This window comes from Equus quagga, chromosome 13, assembly GCF_021613505.1.
Source record: "Equus quagga isolate Etosha38 chromosome 13, UCLA_HA_Equagga_1.0, whole genome shotgun sequence".
In the NCBI taxonomy this organism is placed as follows: domain Eukaryota; kingdom Metazoa; phylum Chordata; class Mammalia; order Perissodactyla; family Equidae; genus Equus; species Equus quagga.
The window spans coordinates 4566394-4592181 of NC_060279.1; the positions used below are offsets into that span (position 1 = coordinate 4566394).

Here is a 25788-nt window from a genome sequence, read left to right on the forward strand (position 1 = left end):
GTAAAAATGCATCGATAGAGTATAAAGAAAACTGGTAACTACAGTAATTCTTAACTACTAAGAACTTAGAATTATGAAAAGCATACTTAAGGTAAATGTAATTTAAAAACATGGCTATATTGAGAACTATAAGAAACTAGAGTGATAAACAAAATAGTATATAATTAACAGAATACCTTAAGGATATATTTTTGGGGTGATAACTCTTAACATTTTCTAGTGCTTGTATAGAGATAAGTAGTGACAGTATAGTAATACTTGTCTTTTACAGTGTTTGTATATATGTGTGTACTTTGTTTTCCAACCGGTAAGGAGAAAAATTTTACATGTTAAGAAAAGAGTAGGGACCTGCCCAGTGGTGTAGTGGTTAAGTTTGCACACCAAGTTTCTGCAGCCTGGGGTTCACAGGTTCGGATTCTGGGCGTGGAGCTACCACCACTCATCAAGCCATGCTGTGCTGGCATCCCATGTTAAATAGAGGAAAATTAGCACAGATGCTGGCTCAGCAACAATCTTCCTCAAGTAAAAAGAGGAAGGTTGGCAACACATGTTAGCCCAGGGCTGATCTTCCTCACAAAAAAGAAAAAGTTTAACATTTTAAAATCAGGTAATATTTTTGTTTTATTTTAGTAGCAACAATGATAATGAAAATATTGTGTGTACCACATAAAATAATCATTAATACTTATCATAGACAAAGGTAGACTATACCTCCATCTTTACAGTGGGTTAATAATATGCGTTTCTTATAATATTAACGACTTAGTGACACATTATGTAGATTCTGAGTTTTTTACATTTCTAAAGATGTTCATTATTCATGAGTGTGGGAATATTTAGGAGGCATTTCTTTTTTTTCTTTTTTAAAGATTTTATTTTTCCTTTTTCTCCCCAAAACCCCCTGGTACATAGTTGTGTATTTTTAGTTGTGGATCCTTCTTGTTGTGGCATGTGGGATGCTGCCTCAGTGTGGCCTGACAAGCAGTGCCGTGTCCACGCCCAGGATCCGAACTGGCAAAACCCTGGGCTTCCGAAGCGGAGCACGAGAACGTAACCACTCGGACACGGGGCCGGCCCATAGGAGGCATTTTTGAGAAATAATTCAAATTGTATTATATCCTTATATGAATGTAGCTAGTTTTGAAAAAGGGTTTAAACTATCATAATATAAATAATAAGTTTCTTGAGTTAATATCAGCTTTTTGTAGCTGTTGCTGATCTGGCATAATTGCTCAGCATTTTAGTCTTATATTTGGAAGTAATTTTTATTTTTTTCTTCTTCAGAATGTATTTGGCGTTACTCAAATATTGGTTGTTTTTTGAGTCTCTACTTTAATTATGTTTAGTATTTCCATATGTATTTTCTTATTGCGATTAGTTCATAAGGAAATTGTACAATATTGTATTAGAAGTCAATTTTGGAGTTGTATAGCAGACTGTAAAGGAAAACAGAATTTTCCTTAGACTCATAAACTGCTGAGGAGGAATATTGACTGAGTGTATTTATTTTGGTTTCACATAAACTGAATGTGTTAGAAACACTGACTGATAGAAATCTGAAAAATAAAAGAAAATCGTGTTGTTTATTTTCCCCCTCATTGTCATATGACTGAATTAGGATTTCTGAGAAAGGTTATCTTCTTATTGAAGGGAAAATGTGTTAATGTAGTATCATCTCTAGTGTAAAGCTCTGTGTAAGTGGTATTATTTTATCTTTTGTAGGATATATTAATTAACTGCCGCCGTGCCGCCACGTCTGTAGCTATTTGTCCACCAGTACCATATTATCTTGCCGTTGGTTGTTCTGATAGCTCAGTACGAATATATGATCGGCGAATGCTGGGGACAAGAGCTACAGGTAAAATGATGTATATTGGAGAAAATATAAGATCCTGTAACTTCAAAGAGTAAATCTTCATTGACATATTTGCAATTTTAAAATTTCATTAGTTTGTTGTAAAATTCAGTAAATGGAATGTATTTAAATACTATGGATTATTATAAAAAAATAGCATTTCACCAAGTTTTTATGACCCTACCAGAGTGATATTTTTGCGGTTTATCATTTTAAAAAGTTACAAGACTCCATGTATTAGTTTCCTAGGGCTGTCATAACAAGGGACTGCAAACCGGGTGGCTTATAGTAACAGAAATCTGTTCTCTCATGTTTCTGGAGGCCACACACCTGAAATCAAGGGCTGCAGGGTGTTTCCTCCTGGACACTCTCAGGGAAAATCTGTCGCATGCTGCTCTCCTCGCTTCTGGTGGTTGCTGGCAATCCTTAGTATTCCTTTGCTTTTAAATGTGTCACTCCAATCTCTGCTTCCATATTTATGTGCCGTTCTCCCCTGTGTGTGTCTGTGTTCACATCTCCCTCTTCTTATGAGGACACCAGTCATATTGGATTTAGGACTCACCCTTAGCCAGTATGACTTCATATTACTAATTGCATCCGCAAAGACCGTATTTCCAAATAGGGTCACATTCTGAGGTTCTGGTTGGACATGAATTTTGAGGGGACGCTATTCAGCTCACAGCAGTTGTCTTTCCTAATTTCTCTTTGCCACTTTTTCAATCAAGGGGATATTAGTAAGCATGGTGGGGAGAAAAGTTAGGAAGGAACAGTGACTTGGGTATGTATTAAGGTATAGCGTATGTTTATACCTGTTTAGCCCAGTGAAAGTACTGTTAATGATGCTAAAGTACTGAATTTGAATCCACCTTAAACTCCTCATTTCCTCCTCATCCACTATGGGATCAAACCACTTTCAAAATATCCAGTTCAAAGCCAACTGCTGTTAGCATTTTCTGAGTAAATGAAGGCCAGGATTACTTATACACACACACACACGTCAAGTATACGTACATTCATATATATTCACACGTTTTCTACAGTCATGCACTGCATAATGTCATTTTGGTCCATGACGGGCCGCACAGAGATAACTGTGGTCCCATAAGATTTAGCACCATGTAGTGTAGGTTTTTATGCCATCTAGGTTTGTCTGAGTACATTCTATGATGTTCACATAGCAATGAAATAACCTAATGACGCATTTCTCAAAACATGTTTCTGTCATTAAGTGACGCATGACTGTATTGTTAAAAATAAAAGTGAACTTCGCCAGAAACTAACAGTGTCAATCTCAGTGTCAGTTTATGTCCAGTAAAAATGGACATAGATTATTGAAATGGAAGACTAAATGGGATCTTCTTTTTTTAACTAATTGAAGAGTCTTGTGTATTTGGATAATTCCATTTAGGGGAGGGAGTAGTAATATAATAGGAAATTGTAGGCTTAATTATTGTTTCTCAATAGAAGGGACACAATTGACGTTCTGGGCAGGGCAAGATTTCATTGTGTAGGATTATACAGCTTTGTGGGATTCTTAGAATTTAGCATTCCTGGGCCACCAGGGCACAAAGTGCCAGTTGTACCTCTACCTATCATATTGTATTGTATTGATGGCTACCAAAATTAATTAAAATTGGAATGGTATTCCTACTGTGTTATCTTATAAGAGGAAAGTTTCCCAACAATCAAAAATCTTTTAAAAAAATAAAGTAAAATGTAAACCACTTTAAAATGATACTGCACTATTTTATCTAGTATGCTAATAAATATCGGCTTTCCTATTTATGTTATAAAAGTTACATTATCTTAATTGGGAGGGACTTTTTGGATGATGATTTAGTGTGACTATAATCACAAATAATTTTAATTGGTTAAATAACTCATATTTCCAATCAAACATTTATGTAATCTGGAATTCCAGACAATCATGAACTTTTTTTGAAGGTATGTAGCCTTTATACTGTATTCTTTTTTATTTTGTTATAAAATCTGAAAATAGAAAAAAAGAGCCTCTTCTAGACATTGAATATGAAAGTTTGGGTTTATATTGCTACATTAAGTGAATGTCTCATAATTGAGATTGAGTTTTAAAAATGTTTTTCTTCAAAAGCATTATGAATATTAAACAACTTCCTGTTTTTTTATTAGGGAATTATGCAGGTCGAGGAACTACTGGATTGGTTGCCCGTTTTATCCCTTCGCATCTTAATAATAAGTCCTGCAGAGTGACATCTCTGTGTTACAGTGAAGATGGTCAAGAGATTCTTGTTAGTTACTCTTCAGATTACATATATCTTTTTGATCCGAAAGATGATACAGCACGAGAACTTAAAACTCCTTCTGCAGAAGAGAGAAGAGAAGAGGTAAGTAGACTCAAAACCACGTTCTTTATTCAATTCAGAAAATAGTCATTTAGTGACTCCTGGGGCCTGGAGGGCTTCAAAAAAGAGAGTTAATTTTCAAGGCCTTTATAGTCTAGGAACAAGGACACGAAACACACACGAAAGAACAGCAGCTATTAAATAAGACTCTAGAAAAAAATATCGTGAAATATTTTTAAAGAGAAAATATTTAATAGCAAAATGTTTCTCTGTAGATGCACAGCAGCAGCTAGAAAGATCAGCAGTTCTAACACTTGTTTAAAAGGCAATTAAAATAATCAAAAATGTGATGTATAAACTTCCAAGAGACTAAATGTTTATGTTCATGCCCCAATAGGAGTTTTACCTATTACTGTTACTATTCATATGTGGACAGCGATCTCCTCCTCCTCTCTTTCACAATTTTGAACGAGTGACCTATAATATCCGAAGGTACATTTTACAAAACACATGAGTGAATGAGGAATAGGTGAGTTAAAGTGTATATGCACACACACTTGGAAACGCACATACACAATCGGGAGAGGAGGGCATTGCCGTCCACATATGAATAGTAACAGTAATAGGTAAAATTCCTGTTGGTGCATGAACATAAACATTTAGTCTCTTGGAAGTGTATACATCACATTTTATATATATATAGTATATTGAATGAAAACTAGGTGAAAGAATTGCTGACACTAAAATGACTCTAAAGTAGGTAACCATTGTCTTACTTTTAGAAGGCAGAAACCAGAAATAATATATCCTTGAGAGTACACAGCAGTAGAAAAATGCTTGCTTTAACCTGTTAAGCTTCTTTTCCCAACATGTTTTCACTTTGGCTTTTTTGTTTTATAATGTCCTATGTTTAATCACTCTATTCTTTGGCTTATAAATGTCTTTTGAAATTAACCATTGCTGCTTATTTATTATCAGTGACTTTTTGATATTGGTCTAACTCCTATTAGTGAACACCTTTTAAAGGTACTAAGGAACAACAGCGATTTTGTAATTCTTATGAGATGCAAAACTAAATCCTTTTCTTCTATTTGTAGGTTTAAAGGGCTATAAAATTAGAACAAAATGAGGATCGCTTTATAAATATATTTTGGGATTTTGAATGTGGCACTGTATTAAAGTGGATTAGGAGATTGACAAAGAAGAGGGTGTGATGGCTAATGAAAGCTATTTATGAGTTTATTGGTCTGATTGAAAACATGAAATTTGCTCTCTCATTTTGTTGCTGCTATGTAATTTCCTCTGGAGCTATGTGCTTCAGTAAAGTTACAGTGAAACTTTGTGACTGTTATGTAATGAAAGAGTTGGAAATGGAGAAACGTTTTAAGTGGGCCAACTAGCTTTTATACCATAGAATACTTAGCCAAAAGATGTTTATGTAATCAGAGCAAATGAGGCTGAGTCATGAACAGCTGGTTTTTTTCTGAACGTGTTTTTCTCAGTATTCTTTGTTGAATTAACTGATTTAAAAATAATTCTGAAAAATGGATTAAAATTATGAAAATAAATCATGCTTATTGTAATAAACCAAACAACTCAGAGGCATATATGGAAGAAATTAATAATCTGTCTACTTCTTAATTTCACTGTCTTTTCTTTCAGTACTTTATGCTGAATCCTTGACAGTAGTGTTCAGACAAACTCATCCTAACTCAGTAAATATTCCTTCGGTGCCTACTGTCTACTAAATCCTATATTAAACTTTAGAAATTCAAGGATGACTGTGACAAAGAAATGGCCTCTCAGTCAGAAATTTACAGTTTAGTGGAAATACAGTCGACCCTCCAGATCCATGGGTTCCACATCCAAGGATTCAACCAACTTCGGATCACGTACTGTTCTTATGATTTGTGGTTGGCTGAATCCCTGGATGTGGAAGCTGCAGATACAGAGAGCCGACTTAAGGGACTTGACATCCAGGGATTTTGGCATTCAGTGGGTGGGGCTGTCCCGGAACCAACCCCACAGATATCGAGGGGCAGCTGTAGAGACATAAATAAATAAATATGTGACGCTTAGAATAGAATAGAATTACATGTAAGAATGATGTTGTATATAAATAGACCAAAGGAAAGAATAATTGATTGGGAACAGAAGAAAAGCTTGAGCAGGGTTTTAAACTATGACTAAAAGTTTAATATATGAGTTTTTCTTATGTTTCCACAATATTTTTATATTTTTTAAATTTGTGTGTGGACCTTTTTATTTCTTAGTAGCCTCTAATTCTCTTCCATTTTTTCTCCCAGTAGCCTCTAATTCTCTTCCATTTTTCCTCCCTCTTTATTTAGTGTATTCTGTTGTCTTATTCAGTTTTTTTTTACTTCTTGTTTTTATTTTTGTATTCCTTTTTCTTTTTATTGTCTTTTCTCTCTTTTCCTCTAATGTCTTTTTGACATTTTCCCACCTGCCCTGCCCCCTTATTGGACTGTTTTGTTGAATCCAGTCTCTCATTTTCTCCTGGTCTCCGTAGTTTGTCCCTAAAATACATATCCCAAATCTGTAGTACTACTTCCCACTCCGAGTACCACTGCCACCCTGATCGAAGGCATTAGCATTTCTGTCCTAGATTGTTATGGTGGCTTTCTAACCAGTCACCCTGCTTTCACCAGCATCCCCCTACCCCAAACCCTTAAGCTACATGACAGACAAAGTGATCCTTTAAACCATGTTGCTCTTCTGAGCAGCATTCGAAGTGGCTCCCCATCTCACTCAAAGCAAAACTGAGGTCCTTAGAGTGGCTTCAGGACTTGATATCTTATGGTTCTCCTTACTGCTCCTGCTCTCTCCCTTGTTGACTCTGCTCTGGCCACGTCTGCTTGCTTGCTTCCTCAGGCAGGCCTAGTGTGCTTCTGCCTGATGGCTGTTGTGTTTACTCTCTGAAGCAGTCGTCCCCAGGTGTCTGGATTTCTTCTTTCCTTACCCGTGTTGCAGGTCTTTGCCCGTGTCACCTTCTTGGTGAGGCCCTACCTCATCACCCTATTTAAAATCACAACCCTTAACTCTCTGGTACTTCCCAGCTCTCTTTTCTACATAATTTTTTTCCATAACACTGACCGCTTTCTTTGTATATTTTACTTTTTTATTTCATGTATTGTTTGTCTGTTCCACTAGTCTATAAACTCTGTGACATTGGGGATTTTTGTATGTTTTGTTCATTGATCGTTTCCCAGTACCTAGAATAGTGCCTGACATGTAAGAGTTGCTCAAAAAAATATTTGTTAAGCGACTGCCTGAATGGATGCTGTACCGTTTTCAGTATTCTTGACTAGGTGGTTTATCCTATCTCAGAAAGTCAAACTCAAGACTTTTTAACTGGAAGATCTTGTTCCAGAAATAGTTGCTGAGGTTTTAACACCAGTTCTTAGTCTGTGTAATGTAAAAATTTCTCTGTCATAAATATGGAACAGGGCTCTGTTCTGTTACTCTAAATACAATTCACATACAGGGTGAGGCTCTCTCTTTCTGGAAATGATTATTTGTCCGAGATTTTGGACAGCTGCCACACTAGGCTTTCTCTAATCTTCTGATTATTCCCTGCCACACACTTGTGGCTTCCTGTGCAGATTTTGCTATTCTCAGTTGGTTTTAGCCACACTTACACATAATATGGAATTTGTGGGGGTTTTTTTTCTGTCTCCTTTGCTGAGGATATTGAGATTTTTTCCATTCTTGTTGCCTGGTATAGTTTCTAGGAGAAAACAGAAAATCTACAGGTCCCTGTCACCAAGTTTCTATCAAAACCTGCTTAACTGTGAGAAAAAAAAAATCAATGAATGTTGTGTTAAAAAAAAAATGACCCATAAAATGAGAGAAAATGTTTGCAAATCATATATCTGATTTATGATTTAGAATCTAGTATCCAAAATATATGAAGAGCACTTACAACTCAACAATAAAAAGACAAATATCCTAATTAAAAAGTTGGTAAAGGATGTGAAGAGACATTTGTCCAAAAAAGATACGCAAATGGTCAATAACCACAATAAACAGATGTTCAGCATCACTAGTCATCAGGGAAATGCTAATCAAAACCACAGTGAGGTACCACTTCACACTCATTAGGTGGGCTGAAATAAAGTCAATAACAGGTGTTGATGAAGATGTGGAGAAATTGGAGGTCTCATACACTGCTAGTAGAAATATAAATGGTGCAGCTGCTTTGGAAAATAGTTTGGTAGTACTTTAAAAGTTAAACATAGAGTTACCATATGATCCAACAGTTGCACTCCTAGATATATACCTACATGAATTTAAAACATATGTCCCCATAAAAACTTGCACATATATTCATAGCATTATTCACAATGGCCAAAAAGTAGAAACAACTCAATATTCATCAACTGATGAATAAACAAAATGTGGTATGTCTAAAAAATGGAATATTATTGAGCCATAGAAAGAAATGAAATGCTGTTACATGCTGCAACATGGATGCCCCTTGAAAATTCGCTAAGTGAAAGAAGCCAGACACGAAAGACCACCCAGTTATATGAAGTGTCCAGAATAAGCATAGCCATAGAGACAGAAAGTAGATTAGTGGTTGCCAGGAACTGAATGGAGGGAGAAGTGGGGAGTGACTGGTGATGGGTATAGGATTTCTTTTTGAGGAGATGAAAATGTTCTGGAATTAGTGGTGATGGTTGCACAGCTTTGTGAATATACGCCACTGACTAGTATACTTGAAAAGGGAGGATATTATGGTATGTGAATTATATCTCAATAAAGAATGTTAAAAATGTAAAAGTTAAAAAGAGTGATCAAGAGTGTCAGATGCCATAGATGTCAAATAAAATAAGCTCAGAAAGGTGCCATTTGACTTGGCAATTGGTTATTGATCACTTTATCATTGATCAGTGAACTTCATAATTGATCATTCGTTGTGACATTGATGAGAATGAATTCAGTGGAAAGATAGAAATGTAAGATTGACTACAGTGAATTGAGGAGTGGTGTATAAAGATAGAGTGAATATGTTCAGCCGTCCGTATCTGTGCCTTCCCCATCCATGGATTCAACCAAGTGCGGATCAAAAGGCCTACATGGTAGCATCTGTACTGAAGACGTACAAACTTTTTTTTCTTGTTATTCCCTAAATAATACAGTATAACAACTGTTTATATAGCCTCTACATTTTATTAGGTATTATACATAATCTAGAGATGATTTCAAGTATATGGGAGGATGTGTGTAGGTTATATGCAAATTCTACACCATTTCGTATAAGGGCCTTGAGCATCTGTGGATTTTGGCATGGGGGGTCGTCCTAGACCCAATCCAGCAAATACTGAGGGACGACTGTATAGATTTGCCTTAAGAAGCTTGACAGTACGGCTCCAGAAAGCAAGGGAAGGGAGGATAGCTGGATAGAAATAGAAAACAGAGGTGGTTTGTTCTTATTAAAAATAATAAGGGGGCCGACCCCATGGCCGAGTGGTTGGTTTTGCCGGTTTGGATCCTGGGCACAGACATGGCACTGCTTGTCAGGCCATGCTGAGGTGGTGTCCCACACAGCAGAGCCAGAAGGATCTACAACTAGAATATACACCTATGTGCTGGGGGGCCTTGGGGAGAAGAAAAACCAGAGAATTAAAAAAGAAGACGACGAAGAAGAAGAAGCTTTAGCGTATCGTGAGAAAGAACCAGGAGAGAGGAAATGAATGTAGATATAGGAAAGAGAATCATTGTTGGAGCTAGGTGCTTGAGGAGTTGAAGGAGTGATTAGGTTTAAACAGAATAAATGGTATGTCCCCTGAGAAAGGTTGGAAGGAATTAAGAACATGTAGATATAGATAAGTTTGTAGAATGCAGCTGAGGAAATTGATGTCATTTCTACAGGACTGACTTTATTTTCTCTGAAGGAAGAGGAAAAGTTATTAGCCAAGAATGAAGGCAGCAAGGTAGAGTAGAGATCCTGAGGTGAGTAATGAAGGGTTGGGACAGAAGCTGGGGGGAACTGGAGAGTAAATGGCCAATAATAAAAAAGTAATGATAACTCCTATCATCAATTAGGTATGTAGGTACTTTGCCTAGACTATATTTATTATCATAATAGAAAACTTAGGTTCAGTGTGGTTAAATAACTTTCCTGTTGTCAGTTGTAAAATGATACACGTGGGATTGAAAATCACATGTACATGATTTCGAAGTTGCATTCAGACTCTTTAGGTTGAAGACATTAAGTATAGATTGTCAACATCAATGGATATTTATCGTCATTATGAATGCTATAAAAGACTGAGGAAACAGCTTGCATGTTTCTTCAGTGTCTTTCATATTTTGATCCAGCATCTCACTTGCATATTCAATAAAGAAGAAAAGAGATGGAAAAGATCGCTTAGACTTAAAGTGTTCTCTGAGACAGTGAGTCTTCTCCTCATCTTTCAGTTGCGACAGCCTCCAGTTAAGCGTTTGAGGCTTCGTGGTGATTGGTCAGATACTGGACCCCGAGCAAGGCCTGAGAGCGAACGAGAACGAGATGGTAACTATACTTTGGTCAGCTTTTTCTTAATATGATATTTAAAAATCAATATTTTAACTTGTTTCCAGCTTTTTCACTATTATAAGTGATGCTGCAACAAACATCCTTGTACATATATCTTAGCATACTTGTGGAAGTGTATCGTAGGATAAATTCCTAAAAATGGAATGGTTGGGTCACTGGATAAGTGCATTTTAGTTTTGATAGTTATCAAATTATCCTCCAAAAAGAATGCACTACTTTACATTCTCACTAAAAGTGTAAGAATGCCTCTTGTCCCATAAAACATTGGTATTATCAAACTTTTAATTTTTGCCATTCTGTTAGATATCAAGAGAAATGAAAACTTGGAGTTTCCAACCCAAGAGTTTTATAATAGCACATAAATTTTTTCTTCCTTCTATCAAATGCCTTTGACAAGAGTAAGAAACTACTTTGGGAGCTTTAAGATGGCACACTTTAAAATAGAATTAACCTGTGTATCTTTTAAGAAATGGATCTGTAGGGGCCAGCCTGGTGGCGCAGCGGTTAAGTTTGCACTTTCCGCTGCTTGGTGGCCTGGGGTTCCCTGGTTCGGATCCCGGGTGCGGACATGGCACCGCTTGGCAAAAGCCATGCTGTGGCAGGTGTTCCATGTATAAAGTAGAGGAAGATGGGCATGGATGTTAGCTCAGGGCCAGTCTTCCTCAGCAAAAAGAGGAGGATTGGCAGTAATTAGCTCAGGGCTAATCTTCCTCAAAAAAAAAAAGAAAGAAAGAAATGGATCTGTAGCCAAAATCTTATTCTAATGACTTGTGAAATCTTTTAAGATCAAAAGCATGTTCCCCAATATATTATCCTTGATATTATTTACAGTATATATTTAAATATAAAGCTATGTTATATAAAGGCAATAAAGTATAAAATCTATTTTCGCAGAAAATTCAATAGCAAATTATTTCCATTTTAAATTATATGATTGTAGAATAGAATTTTCACAATTTTAATTTGATGTCATACTTAATTTGAAAATTCCTGTAAGAGAAAACTCTCGTCTATTTGAAGGAGGATGAGGGAGGAGAGACAAGAACATTTTCTGGTTTCAGTTAATTTCAAATATATGGGATTTGCTTACAATAAATGATGAAAATAAATTCAGTTTAAGGAAATTTAATTGAGAGGGCAAACCTTTCTTTTAATCTGTTCAGCTTACAGTTCATGAGTCCTTCCTAGCTGGGTACTCTTGGAACCACAGATGTGGGTTGGAATAGGCAGGTGCAGAGGTACCTAAGAATAGACAAAGATGTAGAAGATGTAAGTCCTGTTCCCGAGGAGCTCAAAATACAGATGGAGAGTCACTCATGTGAACGTTTACTATGAAGTATGATGATAGCTCTAGAAGATTTATATAGGGTCACATAATTTATATAGGCAATTTCGTTCTTTTTTTTAAATTGCTTTCATTTTAAAGGCCTTCAAACCTAGATTTTTGCATTAATGAAAGATCCTAACTGATTACTAAATTTGCTGATAAGACCTGTGTTGTCATAGGAGAACAAAGTCCCAATGTGTCATTGATGCAGAGAATGTCTGACATGTTATCGAGATGGTTTGAAGAAGCGAGTGAAGTTGCGCAAAGCAATAGAGGACGAGGAAGATCTCGACCCAGAGGTAATTTTTCTTATTAACTAAGTCATCAGAAAGCTGGCAAATTATTTATTGAAGTCATTTGTATTTATATCATCTAATCTATACCGTATTTTATATCTCCAGTCATCATAAGGTTCTTCTCGCATTGCGTGAAGCTGTGAAGGTGTAAAGCTGTAGAGGACAAAGAGTATTGGGTATAATTTGTCCCTTCAGGTTTCAGTAGACCTAGCCCTTATTTTTTGCTTTTCTCAAAAAAAATCAGAAAGTCTGATAGTCCTCACTTAAAGTTGTTTTTCTGTGCACGTTGGGAGTAGAAATATAAAACTTATCTACAAAGTTTTATATAATTGAATAATTTCTCCTTTAGTTAACTTGTGTACATATGTTGGTTATTAATCACTGTTTCAGCTGACCTGTTTTCATACCTTGATTCACTACTTTCCAGCTTTGTAGTCTTTGGCAAGTTACTTATCCATCAGAAATGAGGAGTATGAAAGTTAACTCCTAAATGTTTTAAATCCCCAAATAAAAATTCTCTTGAATTTAGTCTATAAATGGTTCTTCTTAACTCCTGTGTATCAATAACATTTAAAAAAAATTCCTTGGACTGTGGATTTGCTTAAGAGTTATTAAATTCATGCTTAAATTTAAACTAAAATATTTAAATCATAGTGATTAAAATAAAAAACTTCATATTCCATGGTAGTTGCATCTTTTTTTTTCAATAAACTAAATAGACATTATTTTATTTAGATTTACTTTAGGAATACTAGAGATATTGGATATAGTACCCTAAGGTGAATTCTTAAATATTTTAATGAAATAACTCAATACCAAATAGTAATATTCTCCTCATTTCTCAGGAACTAAGATATCTTCACATAAATGTTTTATATATTCATTGCAGACCATTCATATCCTTCATCCTAGTGGTATCTGTAGAATTACACTTAGCTTTTCACAAAGTAGTGAAGAGGAAAGTTGAAAGAGTCCACATAGGACGATGGGTATTATTTTCCAGGTGAATCATCTTATGACCTTCACAATATATGAGGGCATTGTCGAAAACAGTACAGAAATCAGCTGGCAATTAGTGGAGGCTAATAGCTGGATGTGCTATCAGCAGAAGTAGGCTGATTAAGAGAAATAGCAGAAATGGATGCACTCAAAGGCAACACTGAAACCCAGTGTCATCCCAGGGTGACTGTGCACAAGCCCAGGGCTGTGCCTTCTGAAGAGTGAAATCAGAGTGTGCATGGTAGTTGTATCTTATAAAACATGAACTTGATTAGTCCATTCCATTTTTCTTTTAATAAAATCTAGATTGGAAGGAAAATCAGGGAAATTTTTACTGTTTGTTGAGTATTCTCAATTATTCCTTTACAGATAGCACAAAGCCTAGCAGAGCACATAGTAGATGCTCAAGCCTTTTTTAAATCATGACTGTGTTATGTTAGTTTAGTGGTTAAAACGTTCCTGCAAATGAAATAGGAATCAGGAACTTAATTCTGTTCTAGCCTGTTTATAGCTTTACTTGTGCCAGTAAAATTTTTATTAAATATTTTTCCAAGGACATTATGTTATAGAGTGGAAATATATCAATATAAATCCATTATCCTATTATCCAGCTGTTAAGTCAGAATCATCTTCAAATTTAAAGGAATAGACATTATTTATAGGCATCTCACAAGCTGTTATTTAGCTTTGTCTTAATGAAGCTACCATGTTGAGCATTTTGCTTGAAAGATTATTTTAACAAGAATATGCTGTAGATAGATTTTTATCCCTCCTGATTAGCCTCTTTGGTCAAATGGACCAAACTACCAGTGGTGCTTTTGATATCCTGAAATTGTATATTTCTCTGTGTGTGTGCACATGCAAGTGCACATGTATTTCCTGAACATATCTCTTTAGAGTAGTTAGTTTTGGAAAGCAATTAGTATTTGAATTTGCATTATGCATTAACATGTGCTTTTTGAAGGTGGAACAAGTCAGTCAGATGTTTCAACTCTTCCCACGGTTCCCTCAAGTACTGATTTGGAAGCGGGTGAAACCGCTATGGAAGTAGATACTCCAGCTGAACAGTTTCTTCAGCCTTCTGCCTCGTCTGCAGTGTCAGCTCAGGCTCATTCGACCTCATCTTCTACAGAAAGCCCTCATTCTACTTCTTTGCTGTCTTCTCCAGACAGTGAGCAAAGGCAGTCTGCTGAGGCATCTGGACACCATACACATCATCAGTCTGGTGAGGACGTTACTCTTTAAATAGGCTGTGGTACATCTGATGATTTCTGATAATGAAAACAACTTTATGGGCTGTTTTGAAAGATACTAAATCACATCAACTTGTTCTTGCTGGAATAAATGATCAAAATGACATGTAATATGTGACCATGTAACTTAAACACAAAAATCAAGTGTGCCTAACTTGCATGAATTTTAACAAATAGCAGGAATCTTCAATTTATGTAAGACAGTTGTTTAAAAAATAGAAGTACTAGTATGTAGTGTTTTGACATACTTTAATGCACTTGACTTAGAAATTATTTTTGTAGACCATTGTGGACCAAAATATCTTTCTAGATTTATTTGGCTTTAAGTCTGTATTAAAGTGATAGTGAAAATATAGCCTTAATTATTATTAGTTCTGTTGTATTTATATTTTTTATTCTTTTTCCTCAAATCATGAAATACTTTAAATAGATTCTGTATGGTGCATTTGATATGATCTTTTGTCAGCAACATATAAAATTTACCAAAAGAATAATTTATCCTATATTTACATAAAAGAATTGTCTTTTGTTTTAACAAATCCTTGTCTTCTTGGTACTTTGTTAGTGAAAAAAATCAACTCCTAAATTCTGTTAAAATACTATTTTCCTCTCAATATTATAATTCTTCACGTTCAACTCCCCCCTCAACTATGAATGTACTAGTATTTATAACAGTAATTTTCAGCAAATATGTCTGTAGTATACTTGACTCTTGAGCTGTATACATGCAATTATAATAACCAGAAAGACGTTTGTTCATAGTTTTCTTTGGTTCTTCTAAGGAAGCATTTTGCTTGACATATAAACAAAAATATTAGCAACTAGAGATACAGCTGGCAGGCCTAAGCTAAAACCTATAAAAAATTCCTAACAGCTTCACTGCCAAGCTGTCACTTTATTCTTGCTTCTCTGGAATCTGGTACCAGATCAGCCAATATGGGGTGTTTTAAATTGAGCAGTCAGTTATTGGTATACTCATTTTTGGTAATTCATTTTCAGTTTCTATGGGAATAGAAGCCAGCTATGTAACTATTAACACTTGTGTACAGTTTATTTATAATAATAAGCTAAAACTGAGCCATAAAATCAGATTTTCCACACTAATTGACATAGTATTTCAACTTATGGAAAAATAAAGCATTTTGGAGGGTTTGCGAAGTAGGGACAGAATTTTAAAAAAGTTTGCTTTTCAAAGCAGATAAAATAGGTAAAAACAAGAACTTTTAAAGTGATAGCATTCTTGGAAATATTCGTGGAGATTTTGATGGATTATAAATTATCAGGAAAACTTAGCAGGAAGATTCCCCGGCTCATTTCCATGTCCCACTGCATCTTCATTAATTGCAGTTATGTCACAAATGCACTTCTGTGGGAAGCGCTAGGTTTGGAGTTTCATGTTTCTTTTTTGTTGTAGATATTTAATACTTTTTAATACTAGATGTCAGAATTGCTAAATCTCTTTTAATATTTAATGTAAGTATTAAGTACTACAGTCATTTGAATCATTGAAATAGAAAAAGACCATTTTTGTGTTGATCATGTAGTCATTGAACATTACTTGGCACCTTTGCCTGTAGATTTTTCAAAGAATGTAAGGAAATATTTTTAACTGGTAGATTATTAAAAGAATTTTGTTGGCTAAACTGTGGAAAATCAGAATATTTCCATGCTACTAGGATAGTATCGTTATTGAGGAAAATGATTTGATATTAGATGCAACATCTAAAGACTGTGTCTGTGATTGTTTTGACAACAGGCTTTTCATTATCTTAGAGACCATTCAGCAATTTAACAATAAGGACTTAATGCTTTTTGTTTTGTTTTTTCCCCGCAATCTCTTATGCACTTTTAAATCCAGAATGGTTTGTGGATAGTGGGAATTGTCCATGTATAAGTGAGAGTGTCATCTTAGAGCCATGATTCCTATTTTTGCCTTGCATAGAGATAGAGAAAATGAAAAAGTCTGCTTCTTGCCTTGCTGTAGATACCTTTTTATGTAAATGTTTATGCCTTTTCTTCATGTTCCTTGCATTTCCTCTGTCTCTTTTGTTGGAGTGAAGGAAAGGAACAATGGAAATGTGAAAACTTGCCTGACAAAACTCCATCTCTGATTGAACCTAATTATTTCCCTTTTCTTAGTCTGCAACTGAGTCACTGAACGATAGTGAAGAAAGACCACAAATTTCAGTGGGTGCTCAATGCTCTGTGTCAGAGCAGTCTTTCAAAACTGTTGCTCAACAGCTAGACAAAATGTCTATTTCACTCCTTCATGTCTCAGACTTTTGCCACTCCCCTTTGCCCTCATCTCACTCCCGGCCGATAACCACCTCTCAGTCACAGTGGTGGGGAAAAAAAGCACTCGCTTTTCTACTTTTGGATCTCCCCACTGTCTAGCATCTGTACTCGTGTTGTCTCTGATAGAGGCAGACACGTTTTGGGAAGAAGTGTGTCTGCTCCTATCAAAGGCTAGCCAGTGTAGTTCCCATCCCTTTCCAGCTTCTCAAGGACTTTGTTCCTTCTCCTGTGTCTTCATTATTACCTTTTCTTTTGAATTGTTCCTTTTGGCCTCAAACATGCTCTATTTCTCCTGTCTTAAAAATCCTCTCTTAATTATCCCACATTCCCCTCCAGCCTTACATCTTTGCTCCTTTTATAATCACAGTCTTCAAAAGAGTTGCACACACATACTATCTCCATTTTCTTATCTTTTCTTTGCTTATCAACCAATTCTAATAGGCCTTTCAACTTCTTTTTCCACTGAAACTTTTTCTCAGAGTCACCAGTGACTTCCATTTTGCCATATTTAAAGTATACTGTTGTGTTTGTATCTTACTAGATTTTTTTTCAAGTTGGTTTTTATTGAGTTAATGATAGTTTACAATCTTGTGAAATTTCATTTGTACATAATTGTTTGTCAGTCGTGTCGTAGGTGCACCCCTTCACCCTTTGTGCTCACCCCCAACCCCACCTTTCCCCTGGTAGCCACTAATCTGTTTTCTTTGTCTACATTTTTAAATTCCTCATATGAGTGGAGTCATACAGAGATTGTCCTTTATCTGGCTTATTTCACTTAACGTAATTCCCCCAGGGTCCATCCATGGTGTTGCAAATGGGACGATTTTATTCCTTTTTATGGCTGACTAGTATTCCGTTGTGTATATATACCATATCTTCTTTATCCAATCATCAGTTGATGGGCACTTAGGTTGCTTCTACATCTTTGCTATTGTAAATAATGCTGCAGTGAGCATTGGGGTGCATGGGACTTTTGGAATTGCTGATTTCAAGCTCTTTGTATAGATAGCCAGTAGTGGGATAGCTGGGTCATATGGTATTTCTATTTTTAATTTTTTGAGGAATCTCCCTACTGTTTTCCATAGTGGCTGCACCAGTTTGCATTCCCACCAGCAGTGTATGAGGGTTCCTTTTTCTCTACAACCTCTCCAACGTTTGTTACTATTTGTTTTGGTTATTTTTGTCATTGTAATGGGTGTAAGGTGATATCTTAGTGTAGCTTTGATTTGCATTTCCCTGATGATCAGTGATGATGAACATCTTTTCATGTATCTATTGGCCATCCGTATGTCTTCTTTGGAGAAATGTCTGTTCATGTCTCCTGCCCATTTTTTGATTGGTTTTTTTGAGTTTTTGTTGTTGAGTTGTGTGAGTTCTTTATATATTATGGATATTAACCCTTTGTCAGATGTATGACTTGCAAATATTTTTTTCCCAGTTAGTGGGTTGTTTTTTTGTTTCAATCGTTTTCCTTTGCCTTGAAGAAGCTCTTTAGTCTGATGAAGTCCCATTTGTTTATTCTTTCTATGGTTTCCTTTGTCTGAGAAGACATGGTGTCCGGAAAGATCCTTTTAATACTGGTGTGAAAGAGTGTACTGCCTACATTTTCTTCTAGAAGCCTTATGGTTTCAGGTCTTACCTTTAGGTCTTTGATTCGTTTTGAGTTTATTTTTGTGAATGGTGAAAAAGAATAGTCAATTTTCCCTCTTTTACATGTGGCTTTCCAGTTTTCCCAGCACCGTTTGTTGAAAAGACTTTCTTTTCTCCATTGTATGCCCTCAGCTCTTTTGTTGAAGATTAGCTGTCCATAGATGTGTGGTTTTATTTTTGGGCTTTCAATTCTGGTCCACTGATCTGTGTACCTGTTTTTATACCCGTACCATGCTGTTTTGATTACTGTAGCTTTGTAGTATGTTTTGAAGTCAGGGATTGTGATGCCTCCAGCTTTGTTCTTCTTACTCAGGATTGCTTTAGCAATTCAGGGTCTTTTGTTGCCCCATATGAATTTTAGGATTCTTTGCTCTATTTCTGTAAAGAATGTCATTGGGATTCTGATTGGGGTAACGTTGAATCTGTAGATTGCTTTAGGTAGAATGGACATTATAACTATGTTTATTCTTCCAATCCATGTACATGGAATGTCTTTCCATCTCTTTATATCATCATCCATTTTTTTCAGAAAACCCTTGTAGTTTTCGTTGTATAGGTCTTTCACTTCCTTAGTTAAATTCACCCTGAGGTATTTTATTCTTTTTGTTGCGATTGTAAAAGGTACTGTGTTTTTTCGTTCTTTTTCTGTTAGTTCGTTATTAGAGTATAGAAATGCTACTGATTTATATAAATTGATTTTATACCCTGCAACTTTGCTGTAGTTGTTGATTATTTCTAAAAGTTTTCCAATGGATTCTTTGGGGTTTTCTATATATAAGATCATGTCGTCTGCAAACAGCGAGAGTTTCACTTCTTCCCTCCCTATTTGGATTCTTTTTATTCCTTTCTCTTGCTTAATTGCTCTGGCCAAAACCTCCAGTATATGTCAAATAAGAGTGGTGATAGAGGGCATCCTTGTCTCATTCCTGTGTTCAGGGGGATGGCGCTCAGTTTTTGCCCATTGAGTATGATGTTGGCTGTGGGTTTGTCGTATATGGCTTGTATCATGTTGAGGTAGTTCCCTTCTACCTCCATTTTGTTCAGAGTTTTTATCATAAATGGCTGTTGGATCTTGTCTAATGCTTTCTCTGCATCTATTGAGATGATCATGTGGTTTTTATTCCTCAGTTTGTTGGTGTGGTGTATGATGTTGATTGATTTGCGGATGTTGAACCATCCCTGTGTCCCTGGTATGAATCCCACTTGATCATGATGTATGATCCTTTTGATGAATAGCTGAATTTGGGTTGCCAAAATTTTGTTGAGAATTTTTGCATCTGTGTTCATCAGCAATATTGGACTGTAGTTGTCCTTTTTCATGCTGTACTTGTCAGGTTTTGGTATCAGTGTGATGTTGGCCTCATAGAATGTGTTAGGAAGTGTTCCATCCTCCCTAATTTTTTGGAATAGCTTGAAAAGGATAGATATTAAATCGTCTCTGAAAGTTTGGTAGAATTCCCCAGGAAAGTCTTCTGGTCCTGGGGTTTTATTCTTTGGTATGCTTTAGATTGCTGTTTCAAACTCTTTCCTTGTGATTGGTCTATTCAAATTGTCTGCTTCTTCTTGACTTAGCTTTGGGAGATTGTAGGAGTCCAAGAATTTATCCATTTCCCCTAGGTTATCCATTTTGTTGGCATATAGTTTTTCGTAGTATTCTCTTATAATCCATTGTATTTCTGCAGAGTCTGTGGTTATTTCTCCTCTTTCATGATTGATTTTGTTTATTTGAGCTTTCTCTCGTTTTTTCTTTGTAAATCTGTCTAGGGGTTTGTCAGTTTTATTTATCTTCTCAAAGAACCAGCTCTTTGTTTCATTGATCCTTTCTACTGCCTTTTTTGTTTCAATAGCATTTATTTCTGCTCTGATTTTTATTATTTCTTTCCTTCTGCTGACTTTGGGCTTTGTTTGTTGTTCTTTCTCTAATTCAGTTAGGTGTAGTTTAAGATTGCTTATTTGGGATTTTTCTTGTTTGTTAAGATGTGCCTGTGTTGCGATGAATTTCCCTCTTTTTTTTTTTTTTTAAGATTTTATTTTTTTCCTTTTTCTCCCCAAAGCCCCCCGGTACATAGTTGTATATTCTTCGTTGTGGGTCCTTCCAGTTGTGGCATGTGGGACGCTGCCTCAGCGTGGTCTGACGAGCAGTGCCATGTCTGCGCCCAGGATTCGAACCAACGAAACACTGGGCCGCCTGCAGCGGAGCATGCGAACTTAACCACTCGGCCACAGGGCCAGCCCCTGATGAATTTCCCTCTTAACACAGCTTTTGCTGTATCCCATATGAGTTCGTATGACATGTTATCATTTTCATTTGTCTCCAGGTATTTTTTGATTTCTTCTTTAATTTCTTCAATGATCCATTGCTTGTTCAATAGCATATTGTTTAGTCTCCACATCTTTGTGCCTTTCTCAGCTTTTTTCTTGTAACTAATTTCTAGCTTTATAGCATTATGATCGGAGAAGATGCTTGTTATTATTTCAATTTTTTTAAATTTGTAGAGGCTTGCCTTGTTTCCCAACATATGGTCTATCCTTGAGAATGTTCCATGCTCATTTGAGGGGAATGTTTATTCTGCTGTTTTTGGATGGAGGGTTCTATATGTGTCTATTAAGTCCAACTGTTGTTTTAGCTTTTCGTTTAGCTCCACTGTTTCCTTGTTGATTTTCTGTCTGTTCATTGATCTGACTGGGATGTTGAGCTCCCCTACTATTGTTGTGTTATTTTTGATATCTTCTTTTAGGTTTGTTAATAGTTGTTTTATGAACTTTGGTGCTCCTGTGTTGGGTGCATAGATATTTATAAGTGTTATTTCTTCTTGATGAAGTGTCCCTTTGATCATTATATATTGGCACTCTGTGTCTCTCTTTACCTGCCTTATCTTGAAGTCTATTTCATCCGATATAAGTATTGTGACACCTGCTTTCTTTTGTTTGCTATTAGCTTGACGTATTGTCTTCTACCCCTTCACCCTGAGCTTGTGTTTGTCCTTGGAGCTGAGGTGTGTTTCCTGGAGGCAACAGATTGTTGGATCTTGTTCTTTAATCCGTTTTGCCATTCTGTGTCTTTTTGTTGGAGAGTTCAATCCGTATGCATTGAGGGTGATTATTGATGCATGAGGGCTTAATGCTGTCATTCTGTTGCTCGTTTTCCAGTTTTCCTGCATTTCCTTTGTTGCTCGTCCTGTGTGTTTTAGCCTACCAATTGACTTCTGCAGTTTCTTATGCTGGGTGTCTTAGCTTTTTCCTTGTTTATGTTTTGTTGTGTCTGTTCTTTAGTTTAGTGGCTACCCTGAAGTTTGTGTTTTTGTATTCAGAATCTGGTGCACTAACATAGTCCATTTTCTGGTGGCCTCTTATTTTCTTAGCCTAAACTGATTCAGTCCCTTTCCTTCTCCCCTCCTAAGTTATTGTTTTCATCTCTTACTCAAACTTGTGTTGTGGTTAGAGTGATAAGATTGTCTTTGTTTTTGGTGATTTCCTTCCCTTTATCCTAATGCCATAGTTGAATATTTGCTATCCTATTCTGATTCTATCTATTTGTCTCCCTACTGTGTGTTTTGTGACCCTTTCTCCCATTTTTTCTTTTTTCAGGTATGAGGGCCTTCTTGAGGATTTCGTGTACGGGGTGTCTTGTGGCTGTGAAGTCCCTTAGCTTTTGTTTGTCTGGAAAAGATTTAATTTCTCCCTTATATCTGAACGATATTCTTGCTGGATAGAGTATTCTTGGCTGAAGATTTTTATCCTTTAAAGATTTGAATATGTCATTCCAGTCTCTCCTAGCTTGTAAAGTTTTTCTAGAGAAATCCGCTGAAAGTCTGATAGGGGTTCCTTAGTAGGTTATTCTCTTCTGCCTTGCTGCCCTGAGTATTCTTTCTTTGTCCTTCATTTCTGCCATTTTTACTACTATATGCCTTGCAGTAGGTCTTTTTACATTGACAAATGTAGGAGATCTGAAAGCTTCCTCCACACACATTTCTCTCAATCCCTAGATTTGGGAAGTTCTCTGCTATTATTTCGTTGAGCACACTTTCTGCTCCATTTTCCTTTTCCATGCCCTAGGGAATACCGATGATTCTTAAGTTGCATTTTCTCATGAATCGGCTATTTCTCAGAGATTTTCTTCAGTTTTTTTTATTCTTAGTTCTCTTTCTTCCTCTCTCTGGAGCCATTCAACCTGTCTATCTTTGATTATGCTAATTTTCCCCTCTATGGTGTCTACGTGGGCATTCAGGGAATCCATATTCTGTTTTATTTGATCCATTGTATTTTTCATCTCTAGTATTTCTGATTGATCTTCTTTATAGTTTCAATATCTTTTGTGAAGTAACTCTGGAACTCGTTGACTTGTTTCTCTATACTTCCCTTTATCTCATTGAGTCTTTTGATGATAGCTATTCTGAATTCATCGCTTAGTTTACCTATTTCCAAGTCCTCAGGACATAATTCTGTCTTTTTATTGTTTTCCTTCTGGTCTGGAGCTTCTGTAAATTGCTGGATGGTAGATGAACGGTCTTTACACATAATGCTATTATTTGGTTGCAGTTACAGCCTGTTGCCACTAGATGGGGGTTGAAAGCCCCGCGTTCTGAGCCCTCTGCCTTCACCCGAGATGGCCGGCACGCAGCGTGGGTTGGGGGAGGAGGGCCACTTTCTCTCGCGCACAGACCTGGATTCCAGTCAGCTCTCACTCTGGTTTCCTGGGGCCTTGGCTTGATGGGGTCCTCTGATGCAAAAGCTTTCCCCTGTTAGAGGGTTTCCTTCTGGGCTGCATGGGCCTGTGGGAGTCCTGGACGATCCCCCGCACGTGTGGCCCCTCCCCTGCTCCTTCCCTCACGGAGCCTCCCACTGCGGTGATCCTAGTCTTTAGGGGAGGGAGCGAAGTTCTCTCTCACCCCATTCCAGCTCCTCCGAGGGGGCTCCAGGCTCTCCACCCTCCGTTGTTTGGCTGCTGTGGGTTTCTGAGGATTCCTGTGCTATTAGGGTTTTTTGTTGGAATATGGTTACTCCTTTTGGTTGTAATTTGGAGGGGAGAGAGTCCCAGGTGAGCTCACTCTGCCATGACGCTGATGTCACCCACCCTGTTACTAGATTTTTTACTCAGTTGCATTTAACATAGTCTGTCACTCTTTTCTTGAAATACTTTCCTTTCTTGGCATCTGTGACACCACTTTTCCTATTTACTCTTATTACCAACTCTGGCTGGTTTTCTGTAACCATTGTTAATTTTTGTCATTTTGTTTACTTCCGTATATTTTAGTAGAACCCCTTAATCTATGCTCTCTTCTCTACATACGCTCTATCCCTGGGTGATTGTATCAGATCCCATAGCTTTTGTATTCTGCTTCTTTCCATCTCACAATCATTTCTTGTCTCTAATTGATCTCCCTGCATCTGCTCTGGTTCCCTTATAATTTACTCTCCATGCAGCGCCAGGAGTATTATTTCAAAATGTTAAATCAGATCATATAACTTTGCTGTTTAAAACCCTTGAAGACTTCCAATTGTGTTTAGGAATACATCCACAAAAGAAGAAAAATCAAACTCCTTACTCTGGGCCTATAAGAACCTAACATGGCCTGGTCCTTGCCTGCCTCTCTAGCCTCGTTTCATACCACTTTCTCAGTCCCCGATAATCATTACGCTCTAGCTAGCTTCACTGGTTTCTTTTCACTTCTTTATATGTGCCAAATTCTCTTCTGCCTCTTTCTTTCCAATTCTGAGCCTTTGTACTTACTGTTCTCTGTGCTTGAGAAGCTCTTCCCCTGGCTTATCGTATAGCCAACTTGGTTTTTCTTGGGTCTCAGCTCAAATGTCACCCAAGAGAGTTCTTTTGTAATTGCCCTAGCTAGATTCATCTTCCTTTCTTACCCTCCTTAAAATTTAATTCTCTTTTACATAGCCCTGTTTTTTTCCTGAAAGGCACTTATAAAAATTTGTAATTGTTTTGCTCATTTTTCATTGATTTGTTTATGACTTATTTTCTCTTACTAGATTATGCTCTCATAAAGACAGAGAGATTAGCTATCTTGTTCTATATAAGCCTCTTTTTTCTTCCAGCAACGCAGTCTCTAAAGATACTGTTATCTTTAAACTAATGTAAGCCATGTAGGTTACATTTAGATGTATTTTAGTCTTTATAGTTTCAGCCCCACTTCTTTATTCTGGATGTTTGAGATGGGCTTCCAAAATTTGGTGATATCTTAGATATCATCACGGGAGCTGCTGTGATTGGATGTCCAGTCATTTATTGGTTTTGGATCCATTGTTTGCCCTTGGCTATCCAGACCTCATAGGACTGAGTAGATACTTTTTCTTTGTTCCAAAAATATTTTAAGGTAACTTACAGAAGTATTTTTTAAAAATTATATTTATAAATGATGGAACCAGGTCAAACAGAAATATGAGTAGGAAGAAAATAAAATGAAGCCACAAGTGAGGTGCTTATACGAAATGCATTACCTGAAGAATAGTGTATCTAGAGGGGGCCACAGAATCGGCTTTGGGTTTTTTAGCTGAATTAGGGAAGGTAAATATATTCAAGTAGAATTTGAAATCAGTTGATAGGTTTTTTTTGTTTTTCTTTGACTTCACCTTTGTATTCTTGAATTTTATTTTAATTCACATAGTCAAACCATTTGAAACCATATTCTATGTACATAACTCAGAATTTAATCAGACATTCTGATTCTTATACATGATCTTTTCTTGAATATTTAACAAAAGACTGTGCTTTTAAAAATGTGATAATAAGATTATTTATTTCAAAACCAGAAAGCTGTGACTATGAGTTGAAACTATATAGGTTAAAATGAAATCTTCATAATTTTATTTTTAAAAGTATTTCAAAGTAACTGTAAAATATTTTCTTTTCTCCGTAATGCCTATTAGATATCACTTTTAGTTGTTTCATAAACTAAGCCTGGAAGTGTCTTCATTTCGTGTGTTCTTTGTAATTTTTCCCCATGGTAATAATGAGAGGGTATTAAATGAGGCATTCATTTCAGCGGGTGATAGTTTAATTTTTTCCTTTGGTTTCATTTTAATCTAAATAAAAGAATATATTAGAGAATGTGGTTTCTTAGTATTGGATGGGGATATCAGTACATATAAAATTGTTTTGAGTGCTCACCTTGAGAAGTGAATCACCTAAAGGATCTGTGTGTTTCTAATTACATAGACCACTCAGATCATGAGAATTTAGGTTTTTAAATCATTTATAACATGGTTTGTGTG

The 25788-nt window shown here is 36.4% G+C and overlaps 1 protein-coding gene across 9 annotated transcripts in view; it reads left to right on the forward strand.

Moving 5' to 3' along the window:
* DCAF6 (DDB1 and CUL4 associated factor 6) overlaps positions 1–25788 on the forward strand; it is a 146937-nt gene that overhangs the window by 56832 nt on the left and 64317 nt on the right. For 6 of the 9 annotated variants that reach the window (XM_046681508.1, XM_046681509.1, XM_046681510.1 and 3 more), the window contains exons 6-10: positions 1723–1858; positions 4004–4218; positions 10621–10714; positions 12245–12364; positions 14325–14585. In XM_046681508.1, the coding sequence (XP_046537464.1) occupies positions 1723–1858; positions 4004–4218; positions 10621–10714; positions 12245–12364; positions 14325–14585 (826 nt within the window). The remainder of the gene's footprint in view (positions 1–1722; positions 1859–4003; positions 4219–10620; positions 10715–12244; positions 12365–14324; positions 14586–25788) is intronic. The other 3 variants (XM_046681511.1, XM_046681516.1, XM_046681517.1) reach the window with 1 other exon arrangement.